General features: G+C 33.0%; 1 protein-coding gene across 1 annotated transcript; it reads right to left on the bottom strand.

The window, feature by feature from the left end:
• Positions 1-5,635: 5,635 nt before the first annotated feature.
• On the bottom strand, positions 5,636-12,136 carry LOC129289060 (disease resistance protein RUN1-like). Its single transcript, XM_054925882.1, has 5 exons — positions 10,584-12,136; positions 9,378-10,482; positions 8,994-9,269; positions 8,151-8,867; positions 5,636-6,392 (listed from the first exon to the last, which is right to left on the bottom strand). The coding sequence occupies exons 1-5, from the start codon at positions 12,134-12,136 to the stop codon at positions 5,970-5,972; spliced, it is 4,074 nt and encodes a 1,357-aa protein (XP_054781857.1). The 3' UTR covers positions 5,636-5,969.
• Between the last annotated feature and the right edge of the window lie 1,236 nt (positions 12,137-13,372).

Below are 13,372 nucleotides of genomic sequence, written 5' to 3' on the forward strand. Positions count from 1 at the left end.
TTACCTGCCTTAATAAGCTTCCTAGTCCTTATTTTTAGCTTTCTTGAAACATCATCATATCTCTTACTCACGCATAACTGTTGACATGAAGGAGAAGTCAGCATTTTAGCCACCCAAAACCCAACACGCTCATATATAGAATCAGCGGGGAGGAATGGACTCGAAGAACCTTGCCTCATATTAGTGATGACAGAAGCAAGAAGCTGGCTGTGTGAAAATGAAAGAGAAGGAAGCCATTATACCCATGGCACAACATGAACAAAGGAAGAAAGAGAAGGACAGATAGTGCTAAAATAAGGAAGGAAGAAGAAGAGATTTCAACCCCACGGAACCACCAAAGCGGCAGACTAATGGTACACCCATATAGTTGCCGACAATAGGGAATGGAAGGGAGGAGGAAGAAGGATGAGCTCTAGTCCCCAGTACCTAGATGACGTTAACGAGAAAGCGCGAAGAAGGGATCGACGATGGAGCATGAACAAGGAGGGAGTGGATAGACCTTGAGTGAACTCCTTGTAATGGTGAACTTGCGACAAACTTGACACTCATACTGGCGATCAACTGAAACGGAGGAGGCTTGATCGGAATGTTCCATCTCTCATTGAATTTTGGACCATCCAAAAATGGAAAAATGGAGAAGAGAGTGGTGGTGCCTTTTTATGTTTGACCCTTTTTTTTTTGTGAGCACATAAAAAAATCCCTTGTGCGCCATAAGGATTCAAACACAAGACCTAAAGATAAGCATCAATAGAAATTGCCACTAAGCAACTAGAATATTTTGACAAATCTATCCCAACATTAATACAAATACATTCAAATTATCTAATTATAAATTTTAATTTACTTAATTTCCCTGAGTCATTACATTATCTAATCTAGTTTTCAAGAGTTCAATTCTAGTTAAAAGTTATTTGCAAACTTCTTGTAACAAAAATATTTATTAGCTGGTTTAAATTGCTGTAAAACATTTCATTTCAACTTTTTTTGCTCAAATTTTGCAAAAATTTGTTTAGTTCAAAAATTTGCTAAACACCCAATTCACCCTTGGCCTTCTCTTGGGTGTTATTGTCTAATCTTACATAAATCCCTATTTCCACTAATTAAAGATGAAGAGGAAGGTAGATATAAGAGTTAGAAATTACTTACTAGATGTTTGGGAGGCTCAAATCCATGCTCTAAGGTCTCAAATCCTCAAGCCCCCCTCCCTCCTTTCCTCCCTGACACTTTGTAATAATGAATCACTTTTTTAATTTTATCCCTTCTTGATTAGTGTGAATATACTTAATATAATTAATTGTATTATCATTCAAAGCTAAGAGTAAAATGAAAGTACATATCAATTTTTTTGTTGAAATAAAAAAAAACTTACTTTTTTCAGATGCATACAACGGTTAAAAGTATCATATAATAAGGACATGAGGGAGTACTTCTCTAAGAATTTCATATGGATGTGAAATTGCCTATCAAGCTTTACCCTAACGGTGAGGAAGCCATAAGTATATATCATAATCTATTCAACTTGATAGAACAAAGCATGTTGAAGTGGATTGACATTTCGTTGAGGAAATGATTGAAAGTAGAATAGTACGTCTAATCTATGTCCCAACAAAGAAGACCAAGGGAAAATTTTATAAATAAGTTGGACATGATAAAATATTTATGATCAAACTTGAGAGAGTGTATAAAAATATATTTTCTTTTTAATCAATCTCTCAAGTGTACTGTAATGATCCAAAAATTAAAAGAATAAAATAAAATTAATTTATTACTAATTAATAAGATATTTTAAAGTTATATGTTTATAAATTTTGAAACAAGGATAGCAAGCGACGTTGCTAGTCTAATAAAAAGTTTGTCAGTAGCTTTTTCTTCCTGTTAGAGTTCAAATCTTTGAAGTGCAGCGGAAGAACTGCCGTCCTGCTTCAGTTTTTTCGATGAAATTACTGAAATGCCCTGTAAAAAAAAAAAGAGAGAGAGAGAGAAGAAGAAGAAGCACACTATATTAGATTTTTGTTCTCACTATTCTCCATTCCCATTACCGAACGTTCTAGAACCAAGGAGAGCAAAAACTAAACCCATCGTCCTTCTCTCCCTCCCCCAATTTTTTTTCCTATCTGGTTCAACGATGTCGGTGTGGGTGGAGCGAGATTCTTCGTCCTCCTCCGTGCGAACAACTGTGTAGGTGCGTTGAGATTTCGATCGTTCTTCCTCCCCTGTTTCTTCTCTGTTTGTGCGTTGCTGTGAGTGCTGCTGCTGGTTCTCTCTTCCATCGTATTTCTTGCTCCAAGTGCGTTGGTCTCTCTCCCCCTTCTTTCTCCATGTTCATTGATCTGCGCTTTCATCTTCCTCTTCCTTCTAGACGCTGCTGATTGAGGTGAGGAGTTTTGGGCATTTCTCCTTGTTCATTTGTGCATGTGCGTGTGGTGTAATGATTGAAGTTTTAATCTTATTCCCCTTGTGCTGTTGTGTGCGTTGAATGGGGAGGGAAATGGATTCAAACTGAAAATTGTAGTCTTAAATGCAAGATGAGGATGGCTGATTTGGTTTTATTTGAGAAAAAGAAAATTTAATTTTTGTTGAAGGGATAGAATTTGGGAGCCGATTAATTCAAAGATTGATATGGAAAATTTATTCATTCATTCATTTTGAAATTGGAATTGAAGAGGAAAAAATTTGGTATTAGATTCAGACTTAATGCTTGCAAGGTATTTGATAAAAGTCCTGTTAGGAAGAGTTTTGCTTGATTATATATTTTTTTAAATTTCATTAAATCTTATAAGAAATATAACTAATTTGGATGATATTTATCTATGAAAGTAGTTGATTTTTTGAGAGTTGTACGTTTAAGAATATATGAACCTTGGTATTTGTTTTATGACTTATTTTTGGAATGCATTTAAGGTGTTTGATAAAATGAATACTGAAATAATTATAGATTAATAGAGCGATTAAGGATGGTGTACACACACTCTTGATTAAATAATTACCTATGACTAAAGTATTACAGAGGAACTTTGGGATGTAAATGATGGTGTTTGGGAAAGCTTTGAATTATCTAAATTTATTATGATTGTGTTAATGTTGGAAGGGATTTTATTGAAATTGTAGAAAGTCTATTGAAATCTTATTATGTCTTATAGGGTGTTGGGAAGAAGCGAGACTTGATAGGAGTTAAAAAAGTAAATTTTTGAATTTAGAAACATGACAAGTAAGTGAACAGCGTCCCAATGATTTATTAATTAAAATTCATTTTTTTTACTAAAAATATTGATTGAGCATATTTTCATACACACACATGATGTTATGATTTTTATTCTATTATTGATATTTAAAGGTTAAAGATTTGATTTGATTTTATTTATTTTTCAATATCCTGATTACAAATATCCAAGCATGAGAACTTGTGTCAAAAAAAAAATTTCATGATTAATAATATTCTTTTTATGAATGTGAATATTTAAAAAAAATGATGATATGGTGTTCCATCAATAATTGGATTCCATGCATGTTTGAAAATCTTTTGGTGGAACTGGATATAGAACGCTGATTCCTAATAACAGTCCTATTAACCCTTGGCGCGCCATAGTATAACTAACTATTAGGGTGTTTGTAAGAGGTGTTGGCATTGTGTGCGGGGCAATGCATGTGGAACGGAGGATAGATATTTGTGAGTATCGTACTCATGCTTGTTTTGTGGGCTTCTAGCCTGCGCTTGTTTCATGGCTTCTATTCGCACTTAGGGTGAGCAAAACCGAACCAAAACCAAAAATCAAACCGAATTGAATCGAATTTTGTCTATTTGATTTTTTGATTCGATTCGGTTTTTTTATTTTAAATATTTTGATTGATCGGTTTGATTCGGTTAGTAAAATTTAAAATCGAATGGACCGAACCGACCGAATTACATATAATTTGTTAATTTATAAATTATATTTAATTTATAAATTATTTTATTTTATTTTTTTATTTTAATAAAGAATAAAAAATAATAACATCACTTGAAATCCTATTTCGGTCAGTCACTCTCATCAGTAGGTGTTGTGACTGGATTATGGGGCCATTATTTGATCATCGGTGTTTATTTGTGGTTGTTTATTTGATTATCCATGCCTTTATAATATTTGGGCTTTATGTCATATGGGTGTAATTAGAATGGGCTCATATTGAAAAAAACGAATAGAAAAAAGGCTCAATTTTGTAGTATTGTTTGTTTTAATATTTAAAAAATGGTCCCAATTTCGATAGCCCAATATGAAACCAAAAAACTGAATTAACCGACCGAACTGAATTGTCAAATTTCGGTTCGATCCTTGTTCGGTTCGATTTGATTTTCATTCTCAGTGTTATTTGATCGATCGGTTTTGCATTTTTTGGGATTGAATTGAACCGAACCGACCGATGCTCATCCCTATTGGCATTTGATTATTTTGTGGCTTCAAGCCACGTTTGTTGGTTATTTACCTTTATGGACTATGTGTCCATACTTGGTAATTATTCTGGTTAAGTCCCACTAAACATTTGAATTTTGAAACTTATAGTTTGTTCAAAATGATATTAGTCAAATGAGTTGTATTTCTTCACATATAGATTTCATAAAGAGTTTTATATTTAATAATTGTCTAAAATATATATATTGTAGTATGAAAATGAGATTTTGATGCTATGTCATCATTATTTAGATTCATACATATATGATTCACATATTTACATAAAATTATGTGATTTGAGGTATGAGTTTTTAATTTGTTTTCAAATAGATATTCCTATTAAATTCTTGATTTTTATATTAGCACATTTTCTCTTTATTTTCTTTAATTTTAAATTAGGATGTTATTCATTAAAAAATATTTTGGCCTCAGATAATATCGACACTTAAGATCTTCTATTGATTATCGAAAAAATTTATCGTTGAAGCAAAGTAGACGAATATCTTTGGACAACTTTCAACTTAATTTAAATGTGAGTTTATGTATTATTTTTATAATATGCTTCATGTGCTCCAGAATAATTGTAGATAGAATCCTAAAATTGTAAATTATATTGTTTGTCTGTTATGAAAGAATATAGCTTAGTATTATTGAATTGATTATGTAAATGACTGTTTTGGAAATTTTAAAAGGACTTATTTATAAGAGAGATTTTGTTAGAATTTTTATAGGTTGGTTGGGATTATTTTGTTTGAAAGAAAGTGTTGCAATGGTTTCTAATTTTATTTCAAATACATTAAGATATTAAATTAAAATTTTTCTTGATAAAGGCTTACGGAATGTATGTTTCTGTATATATCTTATGCTGATCACCTTTAATTTTTGGAGTGTGACATGTACAAGATTGACTTTGTAATAAAATCTTGGAGTATAGTGAACGAGTTGGCCTATTTTGGGCCTTTAGTCAATTTCCCTTCGTTTCGGCCTCTTTTCCTTTATTTTCACAAATGAGCCACAAGTGAGATAATAGAACATAATTTCCCAAGTTTATTGCAATAATAATTCATTTCACTCTATAAATTTTGCCAAAATATAATCAAAATGGTGGCTTTTCTCTTTTATTGCTAATATTTTAAAACATAATGCTATAGACTCGGATGTGATTTAGCATTTGTTAGTCTTTATTTATTAGTCTTTAAATCCCTCAGTGTATATATTCAGATGTACCATGCCATATTTGAATCGATGAAAGATACATTTTCTCTCAAACTTCCGGAGTTCAAATGTTTCTTTTTTATTTCTTCAAAAAATGATGAAAAGAATTAGAAGACATAAATCGAGAGGAGATCCAAAGCCTTCAACTTGCCGTTCATCACTTTCTCCTTTTCCTGAGCGAAACCTGGAGACAGAGAGACATACATCACAACATTCCAAGAAAATCGTATCATAACATTCTCAATTGCTATTAAAAATACAAAGCTCCTTTATAGTTTTTCTTTTTTTCTTAGGCAATGAACCATCTTTATAGTTGAAGCTTTGATGTTATTCAACAACCCTTTTGCCAGCAGCAGCATCATCATGATCACTGTACACAAGATAGACTATAGTTTTGTTCACAATATATTTATGAGCAAAATCCACTCTAACTTCCACTTCATTTTCAGGCTCCAAATTAGATAATATCTTCTGCCGTTCTTCTTCATCAGATGTAGAAGTTTCAGAATCTCGTTTGTAGAAATCAATAGAAGCCTTTGTAAAATTCTTTATCATGAAACCAACAGGATATACAGATGCCGTGCTATTTTGCAAAGATGAAAAGAAACTGCAAATGACCATTCCTTTTAAGCTACGACTAACAACTTGAGTCACTTTAAATGATACTGAGGACCCTTTATCTTCAAAGGCTAGCCAATCAGAGTAATTATCTCCAGGGAGATAATAGTCAAGCCCTCTATCACTCCATCCCTATTCCATCAACACAAGAAAAGAGTGAACATATAAATAGTCACAAGTATGCATCTAACACATCTAAATTTTTATATAACTCTTACACATGTGTAAGTTGTTCTCTTAATTAATAATATTTCTAAAAGCTTAATAAATGATAGAGCACAATGGCGTCTTGCAATCCATGTAGCCGACCCCACCTAGTGGGATAAAGGCTTGTTGTTGTTGTTGTCTTACACATGTGTAAGTAGCGCTGGAATATGAGCTAATTAACTCAGATCATGAGTTAGCCCACATGAGTTGAAGAAAATATGGGCCAACCCAGTTTTATATGGGTTCAAAAAATCTCAACCCAATTAGCTTTGCAGGATGGTGAGTTAAATGAGCCAATCCACCAACCCATTTATTATTATTTATTATTATTTTTTTAAATTATACTTAAATGAGAAGTTCTATTATGATGTTTCATGCAATTTTTAAAAAAATTATATTATAAATGTTTGAGATTGATCAATTCTATTTTGATTTATTCCAAAATCTTGTCTTGTCGAGTTTTGGTGCTAAAAATCTATCCATTTTTTATTTTTTATAAAATAATTGGCTTAAATGGGTCAACTCTGATCCATCAGGATTAACTCATTTGGGTTACGAGTTATCTAGTCTAGGCAAAAATAAATATATTTTTATATGGATCAATATTTCTCCAACCCAACCAGACTTTTATAGCGGGGTATCTAAGCTAACCCATATAAACCAACTCATATTTTCAACCTATGAGCAAAGAATTTATAAACTAATTATGTGGGGGTGTACAGTGAGTGTAGTAAAGAAAAATCAGACAGTAATATTGGAATCATTTGATAGTAATTTTTTTTATTGCCCATTTAAAAGTTTGATTGGTAGCTAATGAGATATGGTGAATCATAAATTTGGTGAACATTAGAGAAATAAATTCATGAATGAAATTTAGAAACTTTATCTCATTATGCAAGTAATGTAAATTCAAATGCAATTTGTAAGGTCTCACCAATGTGTCAATACTAATCTACTAACTAGTAATAATGTCATGTTAACTACTTGTAGGTTTTAGCCACTTCTAACACGATGAATGCCAACTATCAGCAGCTATTAGTGATCTAAACAAGTTTTTTATTTCAAAAACTATTATTAGCACAATTATAATAATTGACCAAATGATGATATTGAAATAGACCAAAGTTTGTATGGTCAAGATGTATGGAGTAAACCAAGACTTGAGGGATAATGGCTATAACTATGTGCGTTTGAGAGAGAGAGAGAGAGAGAGAGAGAGACTTGAGGGATAATATGTGTGTAATTATTCAGATAGCAATAGGCAACACTAAGGTGCCTCACTCAACATAAAGGTTTTGAAAAGGGAAATGAACAGACAAAGGCAAAGGAAAAGGGGACTCTCAAAGAAACCAATAAAGAGCATCCATATGCATAGAGAAACAACATAAATACACTCCAAAATTTCCACACCCTACTCATTACACATCTCTTTATACAGCCATTATCTCTCAAGTCTTGGTTTTGCTCCATCATCTCCATCCCAAAGTTCTTAGCCCACCATATGTAGCTTTGGCCCATTACAATATCATTACATATATACACTTCATCATTTAATTTCTGTTCATCCCTTTTAGTGAAATCACCTTTATGTCTGTGTGTGTGATAAAAGTTCTATTGTGATATAAACATAATTTATGCAATGCTAGTAGTAATCTTTATAATGACTAAAGGCAAGTGGAAAACCTGGGAGATAATCTTCAAAAGTGCATCAATGACTTCGCTGAATCCTCCCACTTGTACAGTAATAAAAGAATTCAAGAAATTTGCAGTCTCTATAGTGTCAACTTGATCATGAAAACCAATTGATGTTAGAGCTGTTGCCCCTGAGATATGTAATGGATAAGGTCTTCTTCTCAATATTCCGCTGCTTAGGTGAGATAAACTACGAAAAAGATGTGGCAATAAAAATGGCATGCTTGCAAATACATGCTGAAGGGACCTTGAATTATTTCTTGGTGACACCCACGAGCGAATGAGAATTGGAAATACATCTCTGGGCAATCCTTCATGGCCACATATTGACAAATATGTGATGCTTCTTGATCTCACTAATGCCAAGGGAACTTGTGCTATGGAAGTTTCATTTGCCATTAGAGTTGTCAAGGATTCCATTTGGTTAATCCCATCTTCTAATTTCTCAAGTTTTGAACAACCAGACAGGTTGAGAGTTTTTAGAGATTTCAAGTTATATATACCTCTTGGCAACTCACCGAGATCTTTACAACCTTTCAAATTTGCCAATATTAAGAACTTCAAATCTCCAATAGATTCATGAATTGAAGATAATCGTGGACAATCTTTAAGTATTAGCCTTTCAAGATTTGGCAGTCTTGAAAAATCAGGCGTTTCTCTTAAGTCATAAGAATGACTTAAATTGAGAACTTTCAACCTCTCTAATAACTATAGAAAAGAAAATTGTCTTAGATATTTAATGTTCAAACATCTAGTTAGAACGGATAAAATAACATGCTGCTGCAAAAGCTAATATCATTTACTTTAAATTCTAGAAAGAAATTAAAAAATTACCTGGCAATTCTTCAATACTTGGGTTAGATAACTATATCTTAAGTCAATGACAACTGCTTTTTCTTGAGAAAAATTTTGGGGCATGCAACATGAAGGAAATCCATGCCAACAAAGCCATCGCAACTCCTTTGATAGATATTCATAATTGCCATTAAGTTTTACATGGCCAAGTTGAAGTAATCTAAGTCTCTTCATCATCTCAAATCCCTTCGCATCAAAAGATTGTGTTTCTGTCCTTGAAAAATTCAGTGCTAGTCCTTTAACAGATATTGTTCCCTATGAAAGAAGAGCAAGATGAAAATGAAAAGAAAATCTAGACAATTTGATAGAAAGCTGGTCCTTTATCAAAGAATTGTATTGTAAAGTAGTTGAGAAAATTCTTACCCTACAATTTCTTAACACATCAATCCCATTATCTCGAATCCATAATCTGCTACGATTTCCAGGTTCATCTGGTGACTCTTCACGAACAATCTCTCTTCCCATGTCACGTATTAAGCCATGCATATCAAGCTTATTATTCTTATCAACTCTTAAGAGGCTCAACTCTATGAGTCGGGTAATTCCAATCTCTGCATGAAGTCCACAACCATCTAATATTTGTGTAGCATAATTTCTATCCTTTCCAATGAAAAAACAACATATATCCAAAAATATATTTTTCTCAAAATCATTACTAAGACCATCAAAGCTTATTCTTAGCTTTTTATGTATTTGATCATTTGGAATTTCTTTTAGACTATCCAAAACACATTTCCAAGCTTCTATTGGTCTATCAAATAGATAAGCACCAAGAACTTCAAGAGCTAATGGCAACCCTTCACAATAAGCAATAACACTTCTTGATCTATCAATAAGAACTCCTGTTGGGCTTGCTTGTTTAAATGCATGCCAGCTAAACAGTTCAAGAGATTCATTACCATCCATTTCTTTCATCTTGTATACATTATCTGCTTTAATGCTATCAAGTACGCGTTGGTCTCTAGTAGTAATGATTATTTTACTACCTGAACCAAACCATTCACGATTGCCACACAGAGCATCAAGTTGAGCCATGTTGGTGACACTATCTAGTACGATTAGTGCTTTTTTACCACAAAGCCTTTCTTTCATTATAGCTTTCCCGGATTCAATGCAATATAGTGTCAACCTCCTTGATTGTAAAATGTTTGACAAAAGTTGTTCTTGCAGACGAACTAGGCCATTTTCTAGCTCTGAAGCTTCTCTAATGTTTGCAAGGAAGCTTTTAGCCTCAAAATATTGTCCAACTTCATTATAAATGGCTTTGGCAAGGGTTGTTTTGCCAATCCCACCCATACCGAGAATTCCCACCACCATAATCTCATCTGATTTGTCACTTAACATTTGTATGATTTCCTTCATGCGAGATCTCAGCCCTACAGGATGATGTGTGACAAATAGATTTGTGTTGTCGTCAAGGTTCTTGGTGACAGTGTCCATAACACAGTTAATCAGCTCAGCTTCAGTTCTAGCAACAATAATAAGAAATTAGACCAATAAAAATCTACAAAACATTATGTGCAATTTTTAAGCTTGTTGAGAAGTGATCAAATAAAAAAATATGTTTACCCATAACGATGAGAGTAGTCCCATCCAGCTAAATTGGCAACTTCATTGAGTGCTCTTGTCCAATTGAATTTTTGGTCTTTGCTAGCTGAGGTCCTTTTCAAGAGCCTTTTGAATTCACTTCCAAAATCACCGGATTGCTTCCGTACATCTGATGGTTGCACACTGAAGAAAATAGGTAATACCTGTTGTCCAACAGTTCTATGACATTCCATAATTTTTTCCAGTTCTTGCAAGCACCAGCTTGAGCTTGCATATTTGATTGAAAAGATAATGATTGATATTCTTGAACTTTCAATTGCCTGGACCAGTGAAGATGAGATATTGTCTCCCCTTCTGATTTCAGGATCCATGAAAACCTCAAGACCAACCCTTTTCAATGCATCATGAAGATGAGTTGCAAAAGACTTGCGTGTATCATCACCACAGAAACTCAAGAACACATGATAGTTATATTTGGGTTTTGGCTTATTAGGGTTTATTCCCTTTCCAATCTCTTGCAGCAATTCATGCATATGAAGCCTATTATTCATGTCAATTTTTATCAAGCTCCTCTCAACAAGCGTGTTTATTCCAATTTCTAAGGGAAATTGAAGGCCACTTAGTTTTTGTGCAATAGACAATTTCTCATCACCCACATAAAAGTATGCAATAGTAAAGAATAAATCTTTCACCGAGTCATCTAAATACTGACAACTTATTTTAATCTTCTCTTGTATTTGACTTGCAGGGATGCTTTTCAATTTCTTCAATACACATTCCCATTCTTGTGTTGTCTTCCTATACAAAAGAGAGCCAACAACTTCGAGAACTAGTGGTAATCCTTCACAATGAAGAATGACATTTTTTGCAAGGTTAATGAAATCATTGCTTGGGCTAGATTGCTTGAAAGCATTCCAACTCAACTTGAAAGCATGCCAACTCAGAAGTTCAAGAGATTCCCTTTTGTCCATTTTCCTCACTTCATAGACATATTTGACTTTAATGTGATCTAATATATGCTTACTTGTTGACGTAATGAGGATCATACTCCCAAAACCAAACCATTCTCGGCTTCCACACAATGTCACAAGTTGGTCTATATGGTCAACATCATCAAGCACTACAAGTGACCTTCTATTCTGCAGAGCCATCTTTATTTGTCTAATTCCAGTTTCAGTGTCATGTATATTCTCAACTTTTGTGCTAGAAATTTCTGAAATAAGTTGTTCCTGGAGAAGAATTTGACCATTGTCTTTCTTCCATACTTTATTGATACTTGCAAGAAAACTACTGCTCTCAAAATTGCCACTGATTGTATCATAAATAATTCTAGCAATGGTTGATTTGCCAATGCCTACAACTCCACATATGCCTACTATGATCACATTTTCTTCCCTAACAGCTATATCTTTTGAGTAGTATTTGGACAAATGAAGAGCTTTTTTCACCCGATGTTGAATTCGCACTAGATGTGGTGGGATATCCAAGTATGTTGCATCAAGTAATATCTTTATGGAGTGAGTGATTTCTCTTATTCTTCTGTCATACCTATTTGACAAACTAGCTTTTAACATCGCAAGACAAAGTATCTCAATGCAAACACACGTACATCTTACAATATTATAAGTGTTAGGATGTCTGGTGGATTTGGGCTGATGTGGAAAAAGTCTCTAATTGGATAGAATTATTGGCTTAATAAGTAATATATAAAAAAGTGGAAGAATATAAATTCAAGCCTTGAGATTTGAGTTAAGATAGAGAGTCCCTCTAGTACTCTAATAGGGAATAACTGTCCAAAGACAATTGAGAGAAATATACTAAAACATTATCTGTTAATGGTTTCTAATAATCTCTTTAACTAAGAAAGTAATATTTCTAGATTTATCATTAATTATCCGTCTAATTATTAATAATGTAACAGAAGGAAGCTGAAAAGAAAAGTAACAAGAGTTTATTTCAACTTCATTTCTCTTCTTCTAATAGATAGAGTGATGTCAAAGGTATAATTGATGATGAGATTTAATTGAAGGGGAGATCACAATGACAACCCGAGGAGGTGTATTTCGGGTCCTTCAATCTTCACAACGCATTTTTGATGGTGAGAACTATGACTATTGGAATATAAGAATAAGAACCCTCTTAGTCTCACGAGATTCATGGGCATAGTGGAAAATAGATTTTAAGAGAAAGAAGAAATTGATGGTTCAAACAGTCACGCATATTAGATGAAAATCAGAAGAAAGATGCTAAGGCACTTTTTAATTATTATCATGCAGCCCATCTTTGGGGAAAAAAAAAATAATCGAGGATGACAGGGACAATGAGATCGAAAAGGGGGATGGGACATTATGCAAAAGGATTTTCAAGGCACAGAAGGTGAGATTAAAAAAAAAAAAAAGGCTTTTAACTCGTAAGAGAGATGCTCATAATTTGCGAGTGAAAGAAAATGACAAATAAAAAATTTATGCATTTTCGCTTGTCATTTAAGAATTGTCACTTGTGTGAATCCAAGAAAAATCACGTGTGAATATGTGATAAGTTAGTTGTAAATGAATAGTTAGTCTATTATATATGAGTAGATGCATTGTCACTAATTAATTTAAGAACAATAATTATTTGTAAATCTATGAATTAATAATTTTAATTGTAAATTTATGATTTAGCGACCTCTTCCTATTTTTGAATATCTATGTATAACTGATTGTGCATAAATTCACAAGTAACTTTTCTAAATTTCACTAATAATAATGCATAAATTCATGAAATTATCTATCCACTTATAATTGACTTTCCATTTATTTATAAGTGGC

Source organism: Prosopis cineraria, unplaced genomic scaffold (genome assembly GCF_029017545.1).
Source record: "Prosopis cineraria cultivar Desert tree isolate PC_DT_omini unplaced genomic scaffold, ASM2901754v1 PC12, whole genome shotgun sequence".
NCBI classification, from domain to species: domain Eukaryota; kingdom Viridiplantae; phylum Streptophyta; class Magnoliopsida; order Fabales; family Fabaceae; genus Prosopis; species Prosopis cineraria.

Excerpts from the sequence above, each read along its gene's own strand:
- LOC129289060 (XM_054925882.1), bottom strand. The coding sequence starts at position 12,136 with ATGTTAAAAGCTAGTTTGTCAAATAGGTATGACAGAAGAATAAGAGAA. Across the intron at positions 8,868-8,993 it reads AAGTATTGAAGAATTGCCAG|TTATTAGAGAGGTTGAAAGT; the intron begins GTAATTTTTTAA and ends TCTTTTCTATAG. Across the intron at positions 6,393-8,150 it reads TTTTGAAGATTATCTCCCAG|GGATGGAGTGATAGAGGGCT; the intron begins GTTTTCCACTTG and ends TTGATGGAATAG.